The sequence below is a fragment of the Monodelphis domestica genome, chromosome 5, assembly GCF_027887165.1.
Source record: "Monodelphis domestica isolate mMonDom1 chromosome 5, mMonDom1.pri, whole genome shotgun sequence".
NCBI lineage: Eukaryota > Metazoa > Chordata > Mammalia > Didelphimorphia > Didelphidae > Monodelphis > Monodelphis domestica.
In genome coordinates, this window is record NC_077231.1 from 226647405 (window position 1) to 226673061 (window position 25657).

At 40.7% G+C, this 25657-nt stretch overlaps 2 protein-coding genes and 1 non-coding gene across 4 annotated transcripts in view; 2 read left to right on the forward strand and 1 right to left on the reverse strand.

The window, feature by feature from the left end:
- The window catches only part of ATP6V0E2 (ATPase H+ transporting V0 subunit e2), a 29268-nt gene extending 17612 nt beyond the window's left edge, over nucleotides 1–11656 (forward strand). Inside the window, exon 4 of the mRNA XM_056799868.1 lies at nucleotides 218–11656. The gene's annotated coding sequence lies outside the window, so the exon portion shown is untranslated. The remainder of the gene's footprint in view (nucleotides 1–217) is intronic.
- LOC130454814 (U6 spliceosomal RNA) lies at nucleotides 329–431 on the forward strand. The gene has a single exon (XR_008912612.1). It is a non-coding gene; the product is annotated as a U6 spliceosomal RNA (small nuclear RNA).
- Nucleotides 4891–25169, reverse strand: LOC107648932 (GTPase IMAP family member 4-like). 2 transcript variants are annotated; one of them, XM_056799866.1, is made up of 4 exons: nucleotides 25019–25169; nucleotides 23956–24080; nucleotides 14431–14573; nucleotides 4891–6077 (listed from the first exon to the last, which is right to left on the reverse strand). In XM_056799866.1, exons 3-4 carry the CDS (start codon nucleotides 14444–14446, stop codon nucleotides 4966–4968), a joined length of 1128 nt encoding a protein of 375 aa, XP_056655844.1. In that variant the 5' UTR covers nucleotides 14447–14573; nucleotides 23956–24080; nucleotides 25019–25169; the 3' UTR covers nucleotides 4891–4965. The 2 variants fall into 2 exon arrangements, with proteins under 2 accessions (XP_056655844.1, XP_056655845.1); XM_056799867.1 differs by lacking the exon at nucleotides 23956–24080 and having other exon boundaries at nucleotides 25019–25135.
- Nucleotides 25170–25657: the final 488 nt, after the last annotated feature.

The window sequence follows — 25657 nt, forward strand, 5'->3', positions numbered from 1 at the left end:
CAAGAGACAAACTATCAGAGACAATGTCCTCAGCATGGCCTGAACGTAAGAAATAAGGACGTTATATCTATCACCACAAAATATCATGACCCATTCTTGTGACAGGCATTGCTCTTTAGAAAGTAGTGTGGTGCACCAGAACGATATCTTGGTTTGCAGGTGAGTTAGATTAAATGAGGCTGAGTTGGACAGAGTTGTTGGCCTTACTCTCTTTCAGAGGCATCCAAGTCCAGTGACAAGACAAAAGTCCAGATGGCTGGTGATGGTCTGGGATGCAGTGGATGACCATGGCCTCTTTGATGTCTGACCAAACTCTATATTCTCTACAGTGCCTGCTTCAGCCATATCAAACCAAAATTGGAACAATACAAAGAAGACTGGCATGGCCTTACACAAAGATGACACACATTCATGAAGCATTCCATATAACCAATCATAGGATTTTTTGACAGGTTAGAAATAAGGGAAGCGTGCAAGGTTTGGGAATGCAGGAGGTGTTAAAGGCCTGAGTTGTTCCTGTGGGAAACATCTTTCTGATGTCAGCCTTATCAGAACATACTATGCTGGCAGAAAATCTCTAAAATAATGGAAGCACCTTTGAAGATAGAACCAACCAGGCTTTCGTTTCCAAAGTTACTTTTTCTGAGGAGTAGATGTTTCCTCCAAACTTATAATACACAGTTTTTTTTCTGTTTCTTCCAGCATTGTGAGCCACCCTGCTCTCTCTGAGCTGTGCATACTCTTTGACACAGCAATACCACTACTAGGTCTGTATCCCAAAGAGATTAGACATAGGAGAAAAGGACCCACCTGCCCCAAAATATTTATAGCAGTTCTTTTTGTGGCGGCAAAACTGGAAACTAAAGGGAAGCCATCAATTAGGGAAAGGCTGAACAAGTTGTGGTCTATGATTGTAATGGAATGCTATTGTGACAAGATCACAAAAAACCCTGGTACAAATGAAGAGAGCGGAGTCAGAATGTCGTACACCGTAACAATAGTGTAGGATTGTCAATGTGGATGACTTAACTATTATCAACAAGGCAGGACCCAGGAGAACTCCAAAGGACTCATGACAAAAGAGGGTATCCACCTCCATAGAAGGAACAGACAAGAGTCCAAATGCAGATTGAAACATACCATTCTTCACTTTATTTCCTCCAAGAATTTTTCTCTCGAGTAAGCAATATGTGTCTTGTTTGGCAACATGAAGAGAATGGAAATATGTATTGTATGATAATTACAATTTATATCATATTACCTGCCTTTTTGGGGAGGGAGAGCAAGAGAATGTGCATTGAAAAATGTCAAAAAATATTAAAAATTATGTCGACATATAATCTGGAAAAGATAAATGAAGTGATGGAGTCAGTTCCCAAGATCTTGGTTTTTTGGATGTTAAGCTTCAAGTCAGCTTTAAATTCCCCTCTTTCACCTACATCAAGTGGCTTCTTAATTCTTCAGTTGCTACCATCTGGGTGGGATGGTCTGCATGGCTGAGATTGTGAATATTTGTCTTGGCACCCTTCTTTCTGGCTTTTGATTTGCCCAGACTGGCATTTCACAGGGTGTACTCTGCATCTAAAGTAAATAAAACTAAGGTGCCAATGTAACCAAACCCCCACCTGTATGCAATAATTCTGCCCTTGGAAATGTAGTCAAGAGACATATGAATGGCTTGGGATTATGTCCCACTCAGAGAGAGAAAACTCTATAAATGGGCAGAGGGTGGGATCCCAGTGATGCCTTTGAGGGGGCTGCTCACTTTCTCCTGGGTGGTTTCCAGAGCTGTCCCAGGACAGCAAAGGGTCATAAGGAAAACAAAGGACAAGGTCAGCTAGGTTGTCCAGGGTCAATAGGATTAGATCATTCAGGTGAGTCTTTAAGTGGAAAAATAAAATGTGATTGGAAGTGGGAGCCATTTGTACCCTTGTGAGGCAGGGCAGGCTTGGATGGAGAACCGTCCTACTTATGTTTCTTTCGATTTTTTTTCCTCAAGGCTCATCATAAACGACAAAAATAAGTTGCCCCCCCCCCAAATAATTTCCTGCTTTCGATTTCATCCCTCCAGAGTTCCAGGAAGCAGGTTTGAGGAGGGGAACTGCTGATTTGGGATGTGAGGGAAAGTTGTGGGGGGAGGGACCAGCATGCTCCAATGTCTCCTTTCTCTCTCCATTTTTTTCCCTTTCTTTTTTCCTTCTCTTGACAGCTCCTGATTAGCTTACTCTAGGGGAAAAGTCCAGCCTGCAACCCTTATCTAGAGAAAAGACTGATCATTCAAAGGAAAAAGGGAAGGTTATGGGAAATAGTTGGCAGGGCTTATCAGAATGAGAAAACATTTCCTGATCAAGGAATATAAGGAGATAAGGGGAAATGACAAAATACTTTAAAATTATAAAACTGTGAAAGTCCTTTTACACAAAACTGCAGTCTCTTATCTGAGGAAAATAAATATTTGTTGTACTGGTAGAGCGACCATCCACTTGACCAGGCCCTTGGAGAATTTGTTACATATGCTTTCCCTTCAATACTAGTTGGGAACTAATATTAGATCACCATGTTGTTAAGGGTTGAGGAAACAAAGGGATTGTGGGTCCTTTTTTTAACTCCCAGGAGCTCGACTTGTTTATTGTCATCAACTATTAGGCAAGAGAAATCAATGACCTGAAAGTCACTGTTATCTAATCAGGTACAATTGGACTTGGGCAGCCATATGAAAATGAAATTGCAGGACAAGATAGTCAAATCCAGTAATATTTATTTAGAGCCTACTTTGTGCCAAGCACTGGGGATGCAAAGGAAGGCAAAAGACAGTTCCTGCTTTCAAGGGACTCTCAGTCTAATATAGGAGACAACATGTAGACATCTTAGTGCAAACAAGACACACACTGGGTAAGGTAGAGATAATCACTGAGGCACCTGCCTTAAGGCGATGAGGAAAGGCTTCTTACAAAAGGTGAGATTTTAGCACCTTTGGAGGAACTTGGAGGAAACCAGGGAAGTCTGGAGGCTAAAATGAGAAAGGAGATGATTCCAAGCAGGGCTGATAGCCAGTGAAAAAGCTGGGACCAGAAGAAGGTCAGTGTCCCTGCACTCATGAGTTCATGGAGGGGAAGATGGTGGAAGAATGCTGGAAAGGTAGGAAGGGACCATTCTATGAAAGGCTGTAAAGGATTTTATAGTGGATCCTGGAGGCAAGGAGTCCCTAAACTTTGTTGAATGAGTCTGGGGGAGAGTATGTGTGACAAAATAAAACCACCAACACAGCAAGTTTGTAGTGGGGTCTGACCCCAAGGGTGGGAGGATAAAACTCTGTTCAATCCAGAAGAAATTTTTACTAAAAAGAGAGGTTTAAGGAGGTGAAATAGCCTAATAGCTGGTGGAATGGGGTCCAACCAGATAGCCTTGAGGCTGATGGGTTAGCCCTGGGACTAACAGAGTAGCCTAAGGTGTGATGGAGTAGTAGTTCCAGGTGTGGAGCAGCCCATCCAGGTATGGAATAGCAGTCCCATAGCCCTGTGGACCAGGGTGCACACTTATTAATGTCTAGAGGCTTGTCACCTTCCATTCCAGGGACATCTTCATCTTTTCTCATTACAGCCCTGAAAACCCTGGAAAATGGGCAGGGCCAAATTCAGGCAAAGGTATGGTTTTGGAGTTGACACTTTGAGGACATCAGAAAGAGAATAAGGAACACGTGCAGGTTTGGGTGGTTCCCCTGCACTACCAGAGTCCTTAGTGCACATGTTCCTCCCATTGTCCCGCTTGCCATTATTTGTCAATGTGGGAGAGATATTACTACTCTTCTGGAATGTTTCATTTGGAGGTGAGAACATGGGAGGGGGATACAATACCACAGATGATGACTGTAGGTAATTAATAATGCCTAACAGTTCAGAACTAAAGTAAATGCATCGCAGTCTGAGTAAATAATAATGCAGAGCAGCACAAAGCTGATGGCCTTGGATAGAACATATGAATAGGTGGTTAACAATACAGAATGGTCCACTGATTATTAATACAGTCTGCAATTTATGCTTGACTAATGCTGAAACTACAGATTTTGCAATTTATGTTAAACTAGTGCTAACTGGTGAGAAATACAAAATTCCAGAACATGAGGTTCCTGTTTCTGTTATTGTCCCTCACTGCCTACTTCCTGTCTCCACTGGGGGAAGTCTAGAAAAGGAAAAAAAAAGGCCAGGGGGAAAAGAGGAGGGTAATTTTTTCCCAATGGGGAGAAGATAAGTAATTAGGTCTCTTAAATTTTTCTACTTTTTTTTTCTCATTTTCACATCTCCAAATATTTTAAATGATAGTTTGTGGAACAAACTGACTTAAATACAATATATTTTTATATTACCAAACTGAGACTCTAAATCTGTAAAGGATGCTTTAAAAATAAGGAATAGCTTATATTTGAGACTTTCCCAAAATTCGATAAAAAACCTCCATATTTTATCTTTCATCTCTCTGTATCTTCTACTAAATCTTAAATTCTCTGACTTTATATTTTATTTCATTTTTTCCACACTAATTTTTTGGTTGGGGTTTGGTTAATGATGAGGTAATCCTAGAAGATTCTCAGGAGGTGATGAGAAAAATGGGAGTCAGAATAAATGATTTGGGAAGGCTTCTTGCCACTGGGCTCTACATTCTTTAAGAATTGTATGTCTTGGGGGCAGCTGGGTAGCTCAGTGGATTGAGAACCAGGCCCAGAGATGGGAGGTCCTAGGTTCAAATCTGGCCTCAGCCACGTCCTAGCTGTATGACCCTGGGCAAGTCACTTAACCCCCATTGCCAGCCCTTACCACTCTTCTGCCTTGGAACTAATACCTGGTATTGATTATAAGATGGAAGGTAAGGGTTAAAAACAAAACAAAACAAAGCAAAACTGTATGTCTTTATGAATTCAGTTCATAGCAGAAACTAGATATAAAAGAATCCTGGTTGTTAGGTCTTAAATTATTTTTTGAAATACAATTTCATGAATTCAGATATCAAAGGGACAATTAGCTCTGCAACCTTTAAAAAGATATTTTGATAATTCTCATAATATCTCCAGTACCTTTCATTTTCTTCTGACTCTTTTTTATCAGAAAAGTTGCTCTTTTGCTTTTCATATTCCTCCTTTTGCTTCTCATATTCTTCCTTTTCCTTCTCATATTTTTTCTTTTCCATCTCATATTCTTCCTTTTCCTTCTCATATTCTTTATTTAGCTTCTCAAACTTTTCATTTTTATTTTCCCAGTTTTTCATTTTCTTTTCCCAGTTTTCCATTTTCTTTTCCCAGTTTTCCATTTTTTCCTCCCACATTTGCTTTTTCTGCTTCAACTCTTCCATTAGTTTCTCATATTTCTGCCTGATTTCTTCAATACTCCTCTCAAACTGCTCCTGATCACATTGTTGGAGTGCCTTCATGTCTTTCTGGAGAAGCACTTCCACAGATTCATATATCTTATTGGTGTAATAGGTACTTCCATTATCTTGCACCATACTCTCAATCATGGCCATCAGCTTTGAAACCTGGGCATCTCTCTGGGCTCCACTAGCATTATTGTCAAATGCACAGCATCGATTTTCACACTTCTTCAACAAGTCCTTGAAGTATGAGTCTTGAATAGTTTCTAAGTAATCCTCTATACTGTCTTCTAGTTTATCTTTTCCAGTGAATAAAATGATCAAAAACTTCACAGCTTCAGGTCCTAGAATCTTAAAAAGACTTTCAATGGCTGTCTTCTCCTCATGAGTGAAAGGACCCACATGTAACACCAATAATATAGCATGTGGTCCTGGAGAGGATAGTGCCATGAAATGAGCTATTTCATTCAAATTTTCTTGCTCTGGAGCATCAGTGTAAAAAATGCCAGGAGTATCAACAACAGAGATGCTCCTTCCATTCCTACTGGTCCAGGCTTTCCTACAGACCTTGGTGACTGACCCTGCTGAGCACTTGGACTTAAATTCTCTCCTCCCCAAGAGGGTGTTTCCTGTGGCACTTTTCCCAGCCCCTGTTTTGCCCACAAGGACCATTCTGAGTTCTGACTTCCTTGGGTCTCCTCTTTTGTTGTTGGTATCTGTAGGAAACAAGCAAGAAAGGAGAATGAATGACCGGGTTTATTATATGACTGTAATAAAACCCTGTTCAAAAATCCTAATATGACCTGGGAGTTGACCCTTGGGTTCTTGAAGTCTATGCCAATGGAATCTAAGCTAAGACTTTCAATAAGCTTTGAGTATGGGCCAGCTCTCTTTTATTCCAGTGAAGTTCATAGATCCTTCATCTCCAGAAGGAAAGAAACCACCACTAGGTGATAATTTTGGAAGGCCAGTGGGGAGAAGATGGGGTTTCTTAGACTTGTACTACTATAAATGCCACCCTTCCTCTGGGGAATAAAATGAATGAATAGTACTGGTTGTTGGAGAACTTATATATTCATGTCCATATTTTAAAAGTTATATTATACCCAGTTATATTAATAATTGAGGCCTTTTCATCCATGTCAAGATTTTTATCTAATATTTTGAATCAGAATTTCATAATTGGAGAAAAGCTATAATCACCTCCATCAGATGACCTTTGATTTTCCCTTGAGAAAAAACCCAACGCCATCCTTCTAGTACTCTCTGGGAAGACTGACGGGCGATTAATTAGTTACTATTCTGTTTGCCTAGGTAGTTTTCCTTTTTCCTTTTTCTTCTTTTTTTAAAAGATAGGTTCTACTTTATTTGTGCCTTGGTATTTCCAAAGCTTAGCATGGTAGTTTGCATATGGTGCATAATTAATGTTTGTTGCCTTGAATTCAACCTAACTATATCCTGACTATCATTACTAGTCAGTTTTATATAAGAGTAATGTAAGAAGAAGGAACATCTCAGGGTGATGTTAGTTCCAGAGGATCCATGGACAATCAAATGAGGTTACAGTGAACTTTTGAACATTAGGGTGGGTTTTGGCCTTGCTTCTCAGTGATGCTGGTCAGGACAATATTCTATAGTTAATGTTTTTACTCTTCTTTCTTTTAAGACTGAAAAATAATAATTTGTCTTCTTGTAGTATTTCCTTTTTAAAAAATCATAGACATTAATTTTTAAATGTATTATAACATACAATAATAATGTAATATATATTTGTTATAAATATGTAATAAATGATAATAAATCTATCCAAGACAAATTCTCACATAAGCCATGTCTCTTTTTTATGCCTCCTTCATACTCTTCTCAATTTTCCCAGAAGGCAAGTAATATTATATAAGTTGAATATATATTATCATATAATACATATTTCCCTGTTCATCATTATATATATATACTATATATATATATATAGTATATATATATATCACAGAGATATATTGCTTACAGTAGAGAAAAATTCATGGAGGAAATAAAGTGAAGAATGGTATGTTTCAATCTGTGTCTGGACTTCATCTATTCTGTTTCTTGATTCCTTTTCCTTTCATCCCTAAAGCCAACTTAAAGAAAACTTATGACAGTGTCAACAAAACTCTAACTGATACTTTTGTCTGGTCTCTGTAGTTCAATAGCTCTTCTTATTAAGTATATGTGAATATGATTTTAGATTCTTATAAATTTGCCCCTGCAAGCGCTATCATTCCTTATGTAGGAATGTAAATGATTCAGTATTGATTATAAAATGTAAATAAGAACACACATATTTGTGCCTATATTAATATGTAAATCTATTTTCCTTTTGTTAGAATCTTTGTGTATTATTCTCAGACCAGGAATGCAGTATGTAGAAGTAAATTACAATAATAATCTAGGGTTTGATAGATCCAAAGATCTAAACTTTGGGGGCAAGAACTCAATATTTGACAAAACTACTGTGTAATTGGAATCAGAACTCCAGAACTACAATTCCCAGCACTCTACTCTCCTCACATTATGTGCTGATGTAGGGAGGATATAAATTTGGTGTAGCCCAGCCTTTTGCTCTCTCTTCCTGTGATTGGGTTTGGTGGAGGTGGCATGAGGTGAGAGCCAGGAGACTATTGCTCATGTGCTTTACTTTCATTAGATAATTAGGTTTTTATACTTCTATTTTCTTTTTATTCCTTCTACTTCAAGTGATTACTAATAAACTTTATAAAATTAATACTTGTAGTGTTGGACATTAATTTAAATCCTATTTTCATGGCAAACAGAAGTCTGGAATTTAGGACCCTTACTAAGTGAGTAGCTTGGTTTGAAAAAAAAATGCATTTCTCTCCTGTTATGGCCTTATTGAACCTCCTTCCCCCTACTACCTCCCCTCCCATCCAGGGAACTCCAGCTGCTACTGTTACTGTTGCTGCCACTCCTGCTACTGCTGCTGCTGCATCCTGCTGCATCCTGCTTCTGTCTCCCTTGTTAACTGCCTGGGGGTCCTTGCTGAGCCTGCAGATGACTCCCACTGCTGACTGCCCACCTGAGAATCATTTGGAAGTGGAAGGGTGAGATCTAAGTCCCACTTTTGCAGCTGGAGAGCCATTGTTCACTGTGGCCTGATAAGTCAGGTGTGTGTGTCTTTTTCCAGCAGCAATTAGCCTCTAACCCTCCTGACTCCTTTCACCTGATGGTAGCAACCCTGATCCTCCAACAACCTACCGTCTTGCAGCTCAGAATCCCAGAGTGTTGGAGGAAGTTAATAATTTCAGCTATTTTTTTTCTTGTTATTAGAAGGTATTAATTATTGAGCTGAATTAAGAAAGTTTAGCCTTATCTTACTCCTAGAAATTTGATATTTTTTTAGGGCTTTCCTAAATCCCCACATGGGTCTTAAGTGTGGTAGTCACTTAAACCCTTTTTGATATCCCAGACCAGCTCAACTAAATAGCTTTGAGGAGTTTTTACCTTCACTGTGCCTAAAATAGAAAGAAAAAATTGGTTTTTCCTCACTAACTTAGCCTCTGGCTAAAGCCTTTCAGCCACCCTCCATTCAAAGGCTGATTGAGGTATGTCTCCATCTACTAGCCTTATGAGGTCTTTACTCCTAGCCAGTACATACTAGGCTAGCACCACCTGCTAAAAGGAAGTAGATTTGCAACCAATTTAATAAGTAGAATTGCAAGCATGGTCCAGTTTCCTGTTTATATCAAACAGCTCCCATTCTGGGAGAGCATTACAGAGCTCACATAACTCAAAGTTTTAGGGTGTCTTTTATTACTACTATTCCTTGGTGGACTTTTCCTTGTGATTAGCTCAAGTAATCCTGAGATTCAGGGGGGAGAATCATTTCCCTACGCTTCCTTGCCATTTTGGCCTGCCCAGTCTCTGCAGTACACCTAATATGTGATTCATCCACACTATTTCCAGTGTGGTTATGGAGAACCCCAAAGGTGTGACCCAAGGAATCTAGATGGATGATGATACTTGGGAGGGAAAGGAACCTTAAAGAGTTTGGAGGTGAATTTTTATCTTTTCAGACTCCAATGCTAATTGTTTTAGTTTGTTCCCCTTCAAATAGTGAAGAAGTCTCTGTAATGCACCTATTGGAATTAGGGAAAAGGACTCTTGAATTCACTGCCTATATCCTGTCACATATATTGTATTTGCTGTTTGTTTTAAGACTTAATTTTGTTTTTTAAGTTCATATATTCATTTAATCTAATATATTCTGTAACACTATGTCACTTTCTGTTACTGTATTTTGGCCATTAGCTATATGTACTGTTACATTACATTTATTTGTATCTTCCTCTATTACTGGACTAGAGAGAATACTATTATAAAAAATCCACAAACAACTTGTGCAAACCCTTTTCCATGGCAAAACCATAGGTCCTTATGGATGCTGGGTTTGTCACTAGATCCATTGAGGTCACATGTTACCTAAATGGCCTTTTGTTCCTTTTTGCCTTTGTTAATTGTCACATAGATGATGATGGATGGACTCCATCAAACTGGTCACAATGTTTATATAACCTTTGGAGAATCTAATGACCTAAAAATTTAAGTGAATTCTTTTTAAATGATTTTTCAGGATATCTAGGAGCACCACTACTTCTGACTGATCATTTGCCTATCTTTGAGTTGTTTGTAACTAAAGGTAAAGGGTCCATTTAGTAGTTGAAGTGAATAGCACTATTATGATCCCCATCTCCACATTTATAAAAATGTAATGAATGAGGCATAGAAAGACATGCCTTTTACAGCTGTTACAGTCTCATCTGGGATGGGGTAAGGTTTTCCTAGGTGGCAGGGTACCTCTAGAGGGCTTATTAGAGGGAGCATTTGCCATGAAGCCTAGTGACTTCTGAATTTTTTTTTTTAATATTTGAAAGTCTTCAGCTTACTCTACCTTTCCACCAGAATGATCTAGATTCTTGGTGACATTTTAGACCCAAAAGGTTTAGACCCCAAAATCAGCAATACAGAGGTTTGTTTTCTGCTTGACTTCTCTGCCACATTTTGGAATGATGGTAGTAATAGGCTTTGTTAAAAATATCTCAGCCAAGGTTGAACAATTGGCTAGATCTGGAGAACTTCTAACAAGTATCCATGAGCTTCAAAAAAAATATATTTTTTATGTCACACAGCAACTCATGTGAATCCTATATGATAGTGGGTTTGTTTGCTAATGTCATTTAATGGGCTCTTGTGATTTGGGGTATTTTGGTACTTCTTTGAATGTGCATTACCTATTATACTACTGTTTTATAAAGCTGTTACCTGGTAAAAAATTATTTGCACTCACACTGTGGATCATAGCCAAGTTATAAAGGAAATGGATCTCATTTTTGGGTGAGAAACCTTTATATTGTGCTTCTCCTTGGGCAAACATAGTGTGTCATTGATTGTGAACTATATATTTTTGATTTAAAAACCATTTTTATCATTGTTTTTTCTTGTATGTGCAATACAATATTTGAATTTTCTTTTTTTCTCACACTTTTCATACTTGAAGCACATTACCAATATTAAGGTTTTTTTTTATTCTGAGCTAATATAAGTTTACAATATCCATTAGCCCTAATATTAATGCATACCCAAATCTTTTAGACTACAGAAACCTGCCATTGATTGCTAAATATTATGGGACTTTGATTAATGATTTTGTCTGATTCCAGGAGAAGGGATCACAAAAGAGCTATTATACAGTGTTAAGTAGCACAAGGTCAAGGAGACCAACCAATCCCTGTGGGATAGATGAGAATCTGTGCCAAGACAGAGAACTTGTATTGGGGTTTGAGGAAGTGGCCGTTTGACAATATGCCAGATTCAGACAATGTACCTCAGTAGAGCTGCCATTATGACTCCCCTGTCCCTAAGTGCAAAGGTAAAATCAGACTAGAGAATATTTCCCATTTGCTGCTAAAATCTAGTTCCTTTTCCATCTTTCATAGTTTGGCAATTTTCTGTAGTCCTGGCTACTGATTGGGCAAGTACATACCATTGAAGGACATAAATAACTTCATTGAGCCCTGATTCCAGGACTCATTATGGACTTACTCTCTCTTACTAAGAATTTTTATATACTATTTAATTTTGATTTTTTCTTTTCATTTATTTGTTCTTTTTTAACTTCCTTTTTACAATTGATTCACATACCTTGTAACACAGACATGTATCCCTGGGTGATCTGCGTGTTTGTTAATACCCTCCTCAGGGGGGATTGTATAATTGCCATAAAATTCTAGTTTTATAAAAATTTTTCTTGTTTGAGAGTAATTTTAGGATAAGAAACTTGCTACCTTCCTGAATCAAGAAAGTGAACTATTTGCTTAGCTGGGAAAAAAGTCATCTGGACAAATTCAATTCATTCAAATTGATCAAGAACTAGGCTTAAGGGGATAGCTGGGCATCTCAGTGGATTGAGAGCCAGGCCTAGAGAGGGGAGGCCCTAGATTCAAGTCATTTAACCCCCATTGCCTAACCAGTAATGCTCTTCAGCCTTAGAACCAATATACAATATTGATTCTAAGATGGAAGGTAAGGGTTAAAAAACAAAACAAAACCAGGCTTAAAGGGGATGCAAAGACAATGATGAATGTCTTTGCCCTTAGAGAGATGTGAATACTACTACATGTGAATATAGGAAAAACCAGTTAAGACTAGAAAATCCTTCATAACCTAGGAGTATTAGTGGGCCATCCCACATGGGCCTCAATGCAGTGAGCATCAAAGTGACATGGCAGCTGAAAATACTCATGGATTTTGAGTTACTTAAATAGAATTGTACCCCTGGATTCTTAACCAAAATGTTAACTCTATGCCATACCACATCTCTGATGATATGATGGGTACTATCATGAGCTCCATTTTTCAGATAAATGAATTGAGGCAAACAGAGATTAAGACACTTTCCCAGGGTCACACAGTTTATAAGGATCTGAAGCTGGATTTGAATTTGTCTTTTCAACTCCAGGTCCACCTCTTTACCCAGTGCAACACATTTATGCCTCTAGGAAAAATTTGTCTGGTTGCCTCAAGCCTTGTTTATTGGAGAAAGGAATATTCTGACTGGAGCATTCCAGTTACTTCTGCAGAGATATCCCTAAATATAAAGAAGAAATAGATTTCTCAGCCTCCCCAAGGAATGTTCTTTTCTTTATTGTATTTTCTCCATAGATTCCCCTCCTTAGAAGAGGACACTGTACCAGTCTAAAATCTCCTTCTTGATAATGAACTGGAGTAATTCCATGTGAACTGGAAAGATCTCCAGGAATTGATGCAGAGTAAAAGGAGCAGAACCAGGAGAACATTATATACAGAGATGGATACACTGTGGTACAATCAAACGTAATGGACTTCTCCATTAGTGGCAATGCAATGATCCAGAACAACTTGGAGGGATGTATGAAAAGGAACACTATCTACATTCAGAGGGAAAACTGTGGGAGTAGAAACAAAGAAGAAAAACAATGGCTTGATTACATGGGTCAAGGGGGATATGGCTGGGGATGTAGACTAAATGAACATCCCCTTGCAAACATCAACAATATGGAAATAGGTTTTAATAAAGGACACATGTAAAACCCAGTGGAACTGTGTGTCAGCTATGGAAAAGGTTGGGGGCAGGGGAGGGAAAGAACATGTTTCTTGTATCCAAGGAAAAATGTTCTAAATTGACTAATTAAATAAAAATTTCAAAAATAAAATAAAATAAAATAAAATCCCCTTCTTGGGAGTGGCTGGGTAACTCAGTGGATTGAGAGTCAGGCCTAGAGCCGGGAGGTCCTAGGTTCAAATCTGGTCTCAAACACTTCCCAGCTATGTGACCCTGGACAAGTCACTTAATCGCCATTGCCTAACCCTTACCACTCTTCTGCCTTGGAACCAATACACAGTATTGATTCCAAGACAGAAGGTAAGGGTTTAAAATAAATAAATAAATAAATAATAAACCCCCTTCTTGTCCAAAAGTTTTATAATACTAAGAAGTGTTCTGGTCACTTCTCTCTTGACATATTAATCATTTGCCTCTCTAGTTCATAACTCCAAATCTAATGGCCAAGCCCTGAAAAATTGATTATACTTGCTTGAAAGAATGGAACCCAATGTCTGAAACTGTTGCACTAAAGACCTGACTCTGAACCTCACCAAATATTTTCCTTCTGCAATGGGACCAGACCTATCAACAACTTGTCAAGCAATTGTCCATATTTCTTTTTCAATGCTACAAATTAGATGCAAATGTTTTACTTTAACATTCACTCAATTTGTCCAAATAGGACCTATAATCCTTCAGAGTAAATGTATACATCTACCTGGAATGAAGGTGTCCTTGCAGCTATCATTTAGCATTCTCAGTTGTAATGGCTTTTTCAGCCATTTCTCACAGCCAGATATTAAGGTCTCTATCCTTTCTCTCTGATGGCATTGTTCAGGAGAAAACTACTGAGCTTCCTGATGCTATCCCCTCCCAACCGAAACATTCTCTTCAAGTGGGAAGAGAAGCTTTTGCCCTGATTCTGTACTCCTGACCCAAGAAGCCCATTCAGGGTACGTCCAGGTCTAAAATGGTATTACTGTCTTGGACTATCCTGGACTGAGGCTACCCCTGGCCCTAGGGGACAGCTAAGTCCATTCTAGGTCATTGGTTGAGGTCAGGAGCAATACATAGCTTGGAAGTTCCTGTCAAAACAACTTCTATGAATGAGAGGACTCCCACTAACTCTCAGGCCCCCTGTATACACAATTGTGGATAATGACATGATTGTTAGGTACAGTCATGGCAGAGATGGATGAGTAAGGTAAAATACAGCAGGTATTGCCTTGTCGCCTTTCCTATGTTCATTGGGAATTTTCTCAGATGTTGAAAACTCTTAGTATTTTCTAGGATGTCAGAGAGTGAATGGGAGAAGTAGAGATTTGGAGGGATTAGGGGGCCCTCCACAGTTCTCCCTATCAGAGAATTCGTTGATGTTGGAACATTCAGAGGAGGAAAACCTCATCAGGAGTGGAGTTCAGAGTGATACCTACATTGAGTGGACATCATTTTCCTTCAAGCAAAGGGTTCTGGCACGCTTGGTCTCCCAGGGACTGTAGCACAGGATGTGTTCTGCTGATCTTTAGGCACAGGTCTTACTTCCTCAGTGTGCTGTTCCTGGGTAACCCCTTGAGACCTGCAATGAAATGTTTAGGAGTAGTTAGAATTTCATGTGGCATGTGGAAGGTTTAGAATTCTTATCTAATATCCAGCAGAGACATTGAAGTGAGGTAAAGTAAGTCATTGACCAGAAGAATCTCTTTTTCCCCTGGGAAAGTAGAAATCAGAACTGAACTTTCCTGGGAAGGTCAGTCAGCTTAGGATAGTTAGAATCCATGAGAAAGTAATTCCCTTAATGCCGGACAAGATATACAATGGAATGCCCTGTACCCCATGCCACTGACCAATATAGCTTCTAAACAATAAGGCTGCCTGCTCCATCAAGATTATGTCTCATGATGAACATTGTTTGCTTTGTATCTTGTGACCTATAAAAACTCCGTCATAACAGCACGTCCAGTACAGCTTTCACTAGGAAGGTTGCCCTGGTCAGTTAGGTATATATTACTAATAAATAATATTGGTTCCATTAATTGATCTTCTGGGTGTCCGGACTTGCTTTTTGAAGTCCCCCACTTCAGATGGAAGTCGAAATCTTGAGGCCCAGGACTGGGAAGTAAGGACCTCGGAGAGGGCTATTGTGAGACAGAGTGTGTGTGTGTGTGTGTGTGTGTGTGTGTGTGTGTGTGTGTGTGTGTGTGTGTGTGTGTGCTTGAGTCGGGGGAGAGATCTCTAGGTTCACAGCATATGGCTAAACGGCTGGGATTGTAACCCAAATCATATGTGGGCAGCTTTTGCTAAGCTAGAGCCTGTGAAGGAGTCTCGAACCCTTATCCAATTTCGCGGGTGTTTCTGAGTATGGACTTGGAGAGTATGCAGTTTCCAACTCCTGCAAGGGATTGGATCAGAAATCCAAGGAAGTGAATGGTACCTTCTCTGCCCCCCCCTCCCCCCTTGTTCTGGTATTTGATATTGTGGACAAAATTCTGATAAGTATTGGAACCATCTTTTCTGGTAAATTGTCATGCTCTGAGGTTTTGGTACCTGAGAGCTCTGGTTCTGGTTCTGCTCTCAGAGCCCCAAAGGGTTTGTACCCAGGAGTGCTGGTATTGCCCTAAGAGATCTGTTTTTACTCCAGTGGTCTGTTTTGGAAATCTGGATCCAGTCAAGGCTGGTGGGCTGCTGGATACAGCACTAAGCCTAGAGCCCTGGTTCCAAGAAGAGACATGTTTTAGAATCACAGGGAACTGTTTTGGGTTCACAGGCATATGAGTTTGTGTCCTGGACATTGGGACATTGGGTCTTTGTCTTTGTTTTGTTTTTTATAATGGGTCAGTCCTTATCATTGGACTCTCAGATCCCCCTAACATGCATTCTTAAGAACTTGCAGTGGTTTAAGAAGGCAGCAGCTGATTTTGAGTTCCCTGGTATGCTCCCCACCTTGTGTGAGTTGGAGTGTCCCTCATTCAGGGTTAAATGTCCTCCAGAGGGGACTACAAATTTCTCTGTGGCCTATGTGGTCTGGAGAAAGGTGTATGGAACACCAGGCCACCCTGATCAGATCCCCTACATAGATATTTGGATTGATTTGCTTACTGACACTCCAAAGAAATTGAAAAGCTGCTTTTTGGGGTCAAATTACTCTATTAAAACAGAGGCTGCTATGCTGGCCACCTCAGTCTCCGAGGACAAAAGAGCAAACCTCTCCCAAGAAGATAAGAGCAGGCCTCCCTGATGAGAAAAAAAGCAAGCCTCCTCCTCCTGTGCTCCAAGAGGACCCTGAGGAGCCACCCCGCTATGTCAATAGGAAACCCCCACACCCTCTCCACCCTTCCCCGCACACTTCCCACCCTCTTCATCCCCTTCTCCAAACCCTCTGTCTTCAGCATTGGTGCCCCCATCAAGCCCTCTGTACCCCCTCTCCTAACAGGGGCCCCTCCCACAACTAGACCATCTCATACCTGGCAGGGCACCCATGATAATTCTACTCAGGATTTAAGTCAGGCTGAAGGGAAAAACAATCATGACCTCCCAACTGCCCTTATGTCAGGCAGGACCTGGATGGGGGAGGATTTACATCCATTACACTTGGAAATAGCAGAATCCCTTGTTTTTGTGTGGCTAGCTGTAAGATTATAAGGAAGGGGCCAAAAGAGTTTAAGATGCAGTTTCACAAAGGGGAATTTCTTCGTAGTGGCTGTTCCCCACTCCCTCTACCTACATTCCAAACCTTCCAAACTCCAGCACAGCAGGCTACACGGGAGAAGCTGTGCCTGCTCCAGCAGCAAGCTTCCAAGCAAATCCCTGTTCCATGATTTTGTCCTCTTTTGTCCTTGGATGGGCACCCAAGGGAGCAAAAGCAGAAAAATTCAGAGCAGAAAAGGGAGAGTTTACTCCACAATTTGAGATAATTTTTCATTTAAAATTTTGTTTTTTATTAATGGTTGATGTATGCAACTCGCTAATGATTTTGATATAGTACAATGTAATTTCATTTATTGTGGTCACTGTTTGTCAGATAAATGTGAAATTTTAGCCAGATTTTATTGAACACAAAAACTCATGGTTAAAAGTTTGTTTTGTTACACCTTGCAATGCATAATGGTTTCAGTGAATTTAAGAATTGTCTAAAGGTGATTAATAGCCAGCCTGATAGAGAGAGGGAATGTTCTGGTTACCTTGTAGATGTAAATGTCATTCAGAAAAAGTTGTAATATTGTTGAGAAGAACTTAGTCTAGAATTTAAACTTGGATTTTTCAAATGAGATGTTATTTTAATGTATGTGCTGTCAGAACTAGCAACAAGTGATCATATGACACACAAGAAGTTTTTAAAGTGGTTAACCTGTGCATGGGATTTTATACAGGAATGAAGAATTTGGTATATTACAATAGAAGGGATTTTTAAAATCACTGTTATATTTGACTAAGAATATCTGAAGGAATCCATGATCTGGGGATTAACATATATTCAGACACAAATTGCCAAGTAATGATGAGGGAATATAAAACATGCATGCCTTTGTACTATAAAGTGAATTGTTTTCCACCTGCATAGATTAAGGATATATCATATGCAAACTGTATGCCCTTAACAAGAAAAAATTGACCAGCCCTGAAATCAAGAAGGTTTTTTTTTAATTATGGTACCTTTCCTCTACTTGCAATAACAGTAAAAAGGAGAAGGCAGAAGAACTAAGAGTAATTAAAAATAAAATAAACAAATCCTAGGGGTGAATTCTAGTGTGATTTAGACATCACAAATTATAAATCAGAATAATGTTGATGGAATTTAATCCAGTATGTAGCAATGTTTTGAGGTACAAGGAAACTGAACTGGAGATTTTATTCCGCTTTAAACAGAGGATTGAAAGGAGTCAGGGTAGATACTTTGGACTTCAGTTTGTTTAAATAATGAAAGATTGCTAAAGGACTTAAAGTTATTTGGAAGTGTGGAGTTCAAATTAAACTCTACTGAGAGTAAATTATTATGAAGGATTTGATATATTCAAAATTTTAAATTGTGGTAAGCCCACTTGTTAATGAGGGATAAGTAACAAGGTTGTTAAGTAATAAACACCTAAATCAAGCCAAGCAGTCTTAGGATGAATTGCTTACAAGCTATTAACCCCTTCCTTAAACCCAGGAGGGAGAAAGAAGTACTTATAATTGTTTCACATTGTTACTGGGGGACTAAAATATCAATATTTTAATTATATACTTCAGAAGTTTAAGGAGATGTTCAAAAGACAAAGTTGCCAGCATGTCCTACCAAATGGCTTGCTTGAAGCTATAGAATCTTAATGCAAACATTCCAGGTCCCAAACAATAAGATCAGTTATGTAATATGTAATCGGTGAGTTACCTCACACAAACTTTGGCAAAATAACTTGAGAGACCCCCAGATGTTAGTTGTTGTTTTGATTAATTATTGACCTAACAGTAGCCAAGGGACAGGCAGGATTTGGAAATGGTATATGTGCTTGCCCACAATTAATGACTGTGCTGTGAATTGATGCTAATATGACCTAAAATTTATAATGGATGAGCACTATGCTAAAGATAATCTAATCCTTCAGTTAAGGATTCTTTAGAGTTTTTGATTAGTGCTTGCTTTGGCAGCACATATACTAGAGTTTTTGATTAACTCTTGCAGGGATACCAAATGGAATGTTATTTTTATGATGGTAAAAAGCAACTCAGAAGGTGCAGAGGTATGTTGAATATGGAAGAAAGAAGAGCTTTGCTCTGGAGTCCATGAAGCTTAAAAATGCAGGTTTGGAGAGAGAGAGGGAGTAGGAAAGAGAGTGGGGAAAGTGAGAAAGCATGAAAGAAAACAGATGTTCTGCTCTTATAACTGGATCCCTGACTTAGGGATAACTTCTGAAATTAATGTATGTGGTGTTGGTAAATCACAAATGATTCTGGAATTTCTCTGGAAAGTTTCACTAAAGAGATTCCTGTATGGCTTTGTCTTAGTCTGAAGAGATGGCCTAGGTCCAGGAAGATGATCCAGCCCTGATTTATATTTACTCTTTATATTTATTATTTTGCTACTCAATTCAGCACTCCTGTTCCTTATTGTCAAAATATGTAGGAATAACTGAGTGATCAACCTTTGTTTGAGGGCATGGAAATTTGTTTCTAGGCTGCCGATAGATAAGCAGAATTTCTCTGAGCTGTAATGGTAAGACTTGTCTTTTAAGGAAAAAGAAGGCTTCTGGGATCTAATAGTGACGAAGAACAGAAAATGTCCTGGGATGGTTACAGAATCAATTCAAGGCTCACTTTGGACTGGACCTTTTCTAATCATCTAGGCTATTAATCCTTCAGTGACACAATGATGGCATGAGCCAGTGACAGCTTTGGCCTGTATGTGAAGCCCCTCACTATGTGTCCCTTGGGATGTGAGGACATCTTTTCCTTGTCTGCTTTCTCTTTAGTGACAAGTTCCCATAATCAGCACATAATGCAAATTGTAGAAATAAAAGTTTCCATTTCCCCAAATTACCTATTAGTTTAATTGAAATTATCAAATTGTTAGGGAACATACTTTGAGAACTAGGCAGAGTTATTAATAAATAGATTGTATGTGTAGCCTTGATTTACCACCATTAAAGTTTGGATTTTGTGCTTGGAAAAGAAATAACCCAAAGCTTTCTGGATTTCCTTTAGGATCTAGAGTGTATTAAAGGGTTGGTTTGGGCACAATGGAGAAAAAGTAGATTACATGCCCAGAAGGTAGAAAGAGGGGGAGATGGATTTCCCCCTTCAGTCTTCCTCAGATATGTCTCTCCACTAACCCTGCCTTTACTCCCCTCTAATAACTGATTTATTGGGTGAACCTCTTCCCTTGGGGAAAGAGAGAGAAGTCAGCTCTCTCCCTCTTCCAATGTGACAAGGAAGCCAATTTGGGGTAACTGACAACTTTATTCTAACAAATTGTGATTAGGGGTGAGATGAGCAAGATGTCTGCAGGTTGGAGTTCATAGGAAAGAGGGTAAGGAAGTCCCTGTCTGTCTAAAATATCTTTTTCCCTCCCTCTGAAGTTGAGAGACTCAGGCTTGCCAGCCTGCTCTCTGAGAGGTTCAGGTTTGTGACCCCTGGTCTGTCACAGCAGAGCCAATGTCCAGACCCAGGGTGCCACAGGAGCTGTGTGAGATCTTATGCTGCTTCTTATTCTTCTCAGGTTCTGCCACAATTCTTGGTATTTTGGGGGGAAATGGTGATTAGTTTCAATGAGGGATTTTGTATGGCTCAGGAGAGAAATCTCTGATCAGCCTGTCACCCTGGCTGTCTCAAGATAGAGACCAACTGTCTCCCCCTGGAATCTCCTCTTCCCTCAAGCTTCCAAGCCTCTTCCACCATTCCCCGCTGTGGATTGAAACCTTTGCATGGCTTCCAGGCTCTGTCCTTCAGTCTCTGGATCATTCCTCCATCACAAGGGGAAAGAAATACATCTTTGAAATCTTGTTAGTCAGGGGGTTGTGGCTGCTATGTAAATGTGGGCTCTGCAAAGGAATATTCTTTAACACAAACATCACATGTCAATTCTGCAAATGAAACTTAGGAATCAACTCCGGTGAATTACGGAGATGACGTCTGTTGGCCAGGATACCCAAATATTAATGTTTAATGTCAATTTCCATTGTACTAATTCTCTGTGTCTACATCTGTTGCTCTAGTTTGGGCCAGATCCTAGTTTCTATAGGTCTGCTTTAGGGACTGACGCCCCCCTCGTGAGCTGTCTGCCGGTCAAGGGTACCCGTTACTGGACACATCCTTCAGGTCTCCCAGCCTTCAGGACCTGAGCACTCGCTGCAGACACGCCCTGGAGACCCTGTGCCCCCTCGCCCCTCCTCCTAGGGATTCTGCGCCCCTTATCAGCTATGAAGAAGCTACACAAGACTGGCACCATCGCCCCCGTTTCCCGAGATATTTGGAGGAGGGGGATGGTATGGGACATTGTGCCCCCAGGGTGTAGCCGTTTTTCAGGGGGACTATAGGCAGGAAAATTCTTTTGCTCTCACTATAGACCTTTACCTGCCACCTAGTCAAAGGTTTAACCCCACGACCAGTAGAGGGAGAACTGAGACAGGACAATGAAGCCTCCTGGAATGGCTGCAGGCTCGGCTCTTACCGGGGCTGGTCGGTGACATGCCCGGGGAACTGAGGTTGGTTAAAGATCATGTATATGCTGGTCTATCGGCAGGGCCCACTCCCTGCAACGTGCCTGGTAACTTTCACTGCACAGCCTGGGGGCGGGAGACCCCTGACTCGGGGAGCCAGACAAACCCCGAGCTCACTCTGCGGAGAAGCGGGCCGGGGGGCTTCCCTCCCAGACCTTTCAGCGGCTCCTGAGGTCCGGGGAATGGCATCCGGGAAACTAGGGCACCCTCCAAAGCTTGTTTTACAGGACAAATCTGCTCGGCCCCAAGGAGGGCTGCCTTGCCAGCGCAGCTCCTGCTCCGAGCCTCTCTCCCTTGCCTGTGTGCCCAGGATCTCCCGTGGATCCCCCGTGGATCCCCCAGAGGCCGGGTACTGGAAAGCCCCTCCGGGGACATGGTTTGCTTGTACTATAGGCATTACACCTTGCCTTTCCCCCAAGACCACTGCAGTCCTGGATGCTGCAGGGAAACCTGTGCTATGCATCCTAGTCCATATTGTTCCCCAGGTTTATTACTCTTCTGGTGAAGAGGGTAGAGCATGCTTTGAAGCACTGAATAACAACCTCCCTAGTTTGGTTCGGGCCACCGGGCACCGTTCTCATCCCAATCCTGATAGTGCAGCCCTGGGCACGGAAGACTGCCCTGGTTCAAGGCAGTCAGCCTTTTCCGGCTCTCTCACAGCAAATTGACCCGGATGGACCTCAGTGACTCAGAGACCTCGGTGAATTTCTTAGAGAAATCCTTGTCCTCCCTGGCTGAGATGGGACTTCCAAAGAGAAGAGGGCTGGACGTCCTAGTCCTCAAGCAGGGTGCTTTGTGTGGCCCTGGGAGAATGGAGCTCTACAAAACTCCCTAGCTGTGCTCTGAGGTAGAACTCACGACCAGGAGCGTACCAAGCAACAAGCCACCCATGGGTACTGCACCCTTTTTGCCTGGTCTCCCTGGCTGACAACTTTGCTCACAGCCCTTGGTGGCCCTATAGTGTCTGAATCTGAGCTTCCTCATTGGCCCCTGTTTAATTAATTAATTGTTCATGTCCTATATCCACCCATGCACAAGACAGTCAGACTGTCTCACCACCCTTCCATATTCACTGAAGGTGAGTCAAGGGTTTGACTCACCCACACACAAGAAAAGGAGGGATTGAAGTGAGGTAAACTAAGTCACTGACTAGAAGACTCCCTTTTCCCCCTGGGAAAGTAGAACTCAGAACTGAGCTTTCCTGGGAAGGTCAGCCAGCTCAGAATAGTTAGAATCCAGGAGAAAATAACTCCCTTCGTGCTGGATAAGCTACCCAATGGAATGCCCTGTGCCCTAAACGCCACTGACCAATAGAGCTTCTAGACGATAAGGCTGCCTATCCATCAAGGTTATGTCTCATAATGAACAATGCTGGCTTTGTCTCTTACACCCTATAAAAACTCCATTGTAACTTCAGTCCGGTGCAGCTTTCACTAGGAACGTTGCCCTGACCAGTTAGGTATGTATTACTATTAAATAATATTGGTTCCATTAGTTGTACTTCTGGGTGTCCGGACTTGCTTTATGAAGTCTTCCCCCCACCCCCCAACTTCAACATCTCCTTTGAAATTCCCAGGAGCCTGGAGGAGATGATTTCCCAGATAAAATGCTTCCTGTATGTCCTTTATTTAACCAAACCTTTAAGCTGTAGAGGTTGGAAATGTAAAGAGAAAGGGAGAGACAGACAGGCAGATAGTCATATGATGTGGATCTAGACCGTTGGAGGTTTTCCAATCCAACTCTTTCATTTAAACTGTTAAAGAAACTGAGGCCCAGGGAAGGCTAGTAACTTCCCCAGGCCCACACAGATAGTCAATGTCAGAACTGGGTTTTGCACCAAGATCTTCGAGAAGGCTTTTTTATCATGCTGTTTTCTTAAGAGACATGTATGGGGAGAGAAGAAGGGTGGAAATGGAGGGGGCCTAGATTCTGTGAAGACAGCAACAACCAGAGACCAGGAGATTCTGAGTCATTTACTTGTCTGTCAATTATGAAAACTCCAAGATGGCCGAGGACAGCAGAACTGAGCGCTGGAAGGAACTGTCTAGATCATTTCCCCTTATTCAGTACTTTAACAAACTGGTCCCAGGGGGAGTGAGTGATCTGCTCCAAATCACCCAACTCAGGAGGGCTGCAGAGCTAGCATTCTCACCTAGGTCCTCTGACTCCAATACCAAAGCACCCCCACTTTACCTCCAGCTGAAAACAGGAAGCCAAGATCCTAGTGACTGGGGACAGACCCCAAAGCCAAGGGAAAGCTTTTCCTTTTTATACCGTGGAACTTGGCTTTGTGCAGCTCTTCCAGGTCCCTGTCTTGTGTCAAGGTGTAAAAGGAACCAGAGAGTAAAAGGAGAACAAGAAAGGGGGCAGGTTGGTGGGCAGGGTGGTTCTCTGTCCTTCCCCCACCCTAGAAAATCTCCCCATAGCAAAAGTTATTTTTATTGCTAGCATGGCCACAGAATTCCATTAAAATTTTTTTTTTGGTTAATTATTTCCCAATGACGACGTAATTTTTTAAAACATCCATTTGAAAAAATCTTGAGGTCCAATTTCTTTCCTTCCTTCCTCCCATCCTTCCCCCCTCTTTGAGAAGGCTAGCAATTTGAGGTCAATCATGCATACCAAGTTGTGCAAAAAATGTTTCCATGTCAGCCACATTCCAAAGACTACACAGTTGAGGGAGAAGTTGTTCCTGGGGGGCCCACAGACCCCCAAGAGCTTTCTGGACAGATTCTAAGAACTTGAAAGGGAAAGATTCTCTCCACTTACCTTTAAAAAGCAGTGTTCTCCCTTCCACTCTTCCAAATGGGGCCTCCAGAGGGATTCAGGGAGCTGAATTTATAGTGAATGAGGACTGCCCTAAAGCAGAGCTGACTAAAAGTTCCTCTTTGCCTCTTATGAAAAAAATGAAAATGAAAGTACATAAGCAAGGGACTATGTTACCCAGGGAAGCTCTCCCCAAACTTCCTGCATTTGAATTGAAGCATTTCTTTCAATTGTGGGGGAAAAAATAAACAATGAATTTCTGAGGTGTTGGGAGACTCCAGATCTCAAATGGGGCCTTTGGGGCCTACAAAAGGTAAGAACCCCTCATCTACCCAGATGGCCTTAGGCAGCAAGAGATAAATTGCAATTCCTTAAACATTCATTTGGAATATTTAACAGCTTTTGCCATCAACTATGTTTTTTTTTACATGGTTTTCCCCCCCCTTTTCCCCCAGCCACCTTTTTAGTGTTTCCCATTATAATTCTCTGGGGCCCCTAGGTGGCGCAGTGGAGAGAGCCCTGGGCTCAGAATCAGGAAAATTACTCTTCATGGGTTCAAATCCACTCTCAGACACGTCCTAGATCTGTGACCTTGGGTGAGTCACTTCATCCTATTTATCTCAGTTTCCTCATATGTAAAACGAGCTGGAGAAAAACCATAGCAAATGACTCCAGTATCTTTGCCAAGAAAACCCCAAAAGGGGTCACTAAAAGTTGGACATGACTGAACAACAACTAGATTTCCCTAAAATGTAAAATAAATTCTGAGTTTAATTAACCTTGTGAAGCCAAATGATGTAATCCCATTTTCCTCTGTATTCCTTGGACTGAAAGGAAAATTGCTTATTTGTCCTGATAGTATTGATCACATATAATCCTTTAGGTAGATAATGGAAACTCTGATTTTTAGAAAAAATTAGATGCAATTAGTGTCACTTATAATAATAGAATTGTCATAATTATTATTATAAATATTATAATTATAATGATCATAATAATATAATATTAACCAAAGTATTAGGACATGTATAATTTGGTATATTAGAATATTATAGCCACTACCTACCTATATGAAGAGCTTCTGTAGGAGGAATAAAAACTTCAGGTCTGTGTAGTTATCTGGGAAAGCTGAAAGTCATGCAGTAGGAAAAAGCTGTGCTCATTTGGAATGTGAGTGCACAGCTGACCTGATGAGATCATATGAAACAATGTGGGCCTGCCCAGATGTTGCTGGATCCTTTGAAGGTTTATGCTCTTCAGGGTCCCCAGAGTGTCATGGCTAAGAAAGGCTACTTTGGGCTACTCCCTCCATGAAGTAGTATGAGAATTCTGGAGGATTAATTCATTTTTCTTATTTTAACTTTGTACTGGAACTTGGGACTTTGTATCAAATGTTTGTTCCAAACCCTTGTTACCAAACACTATAACATATTTCTTAACATCCTCTGTACCTTCTGCCTTATGCTAATTAACTGTTCAAAACCTGTAAAACCCACTGTTGAACATCCAAAGGAGGTCTTTGCCACAGGCTGTGGTGAGGCCTCCAGCTTTCATTTACCACAATTAAAGTTTGGCTCTTCAGCTCAGAATGATGGCCCAGAGATTTCTCTGTTTCTTACAGGATTTTAGTGTCTTACATAATACCAGACTAGGAAAAATTGTTCTCTCTCCCCAGTGGGAAGTGATTTATGGAATTTAACCACTG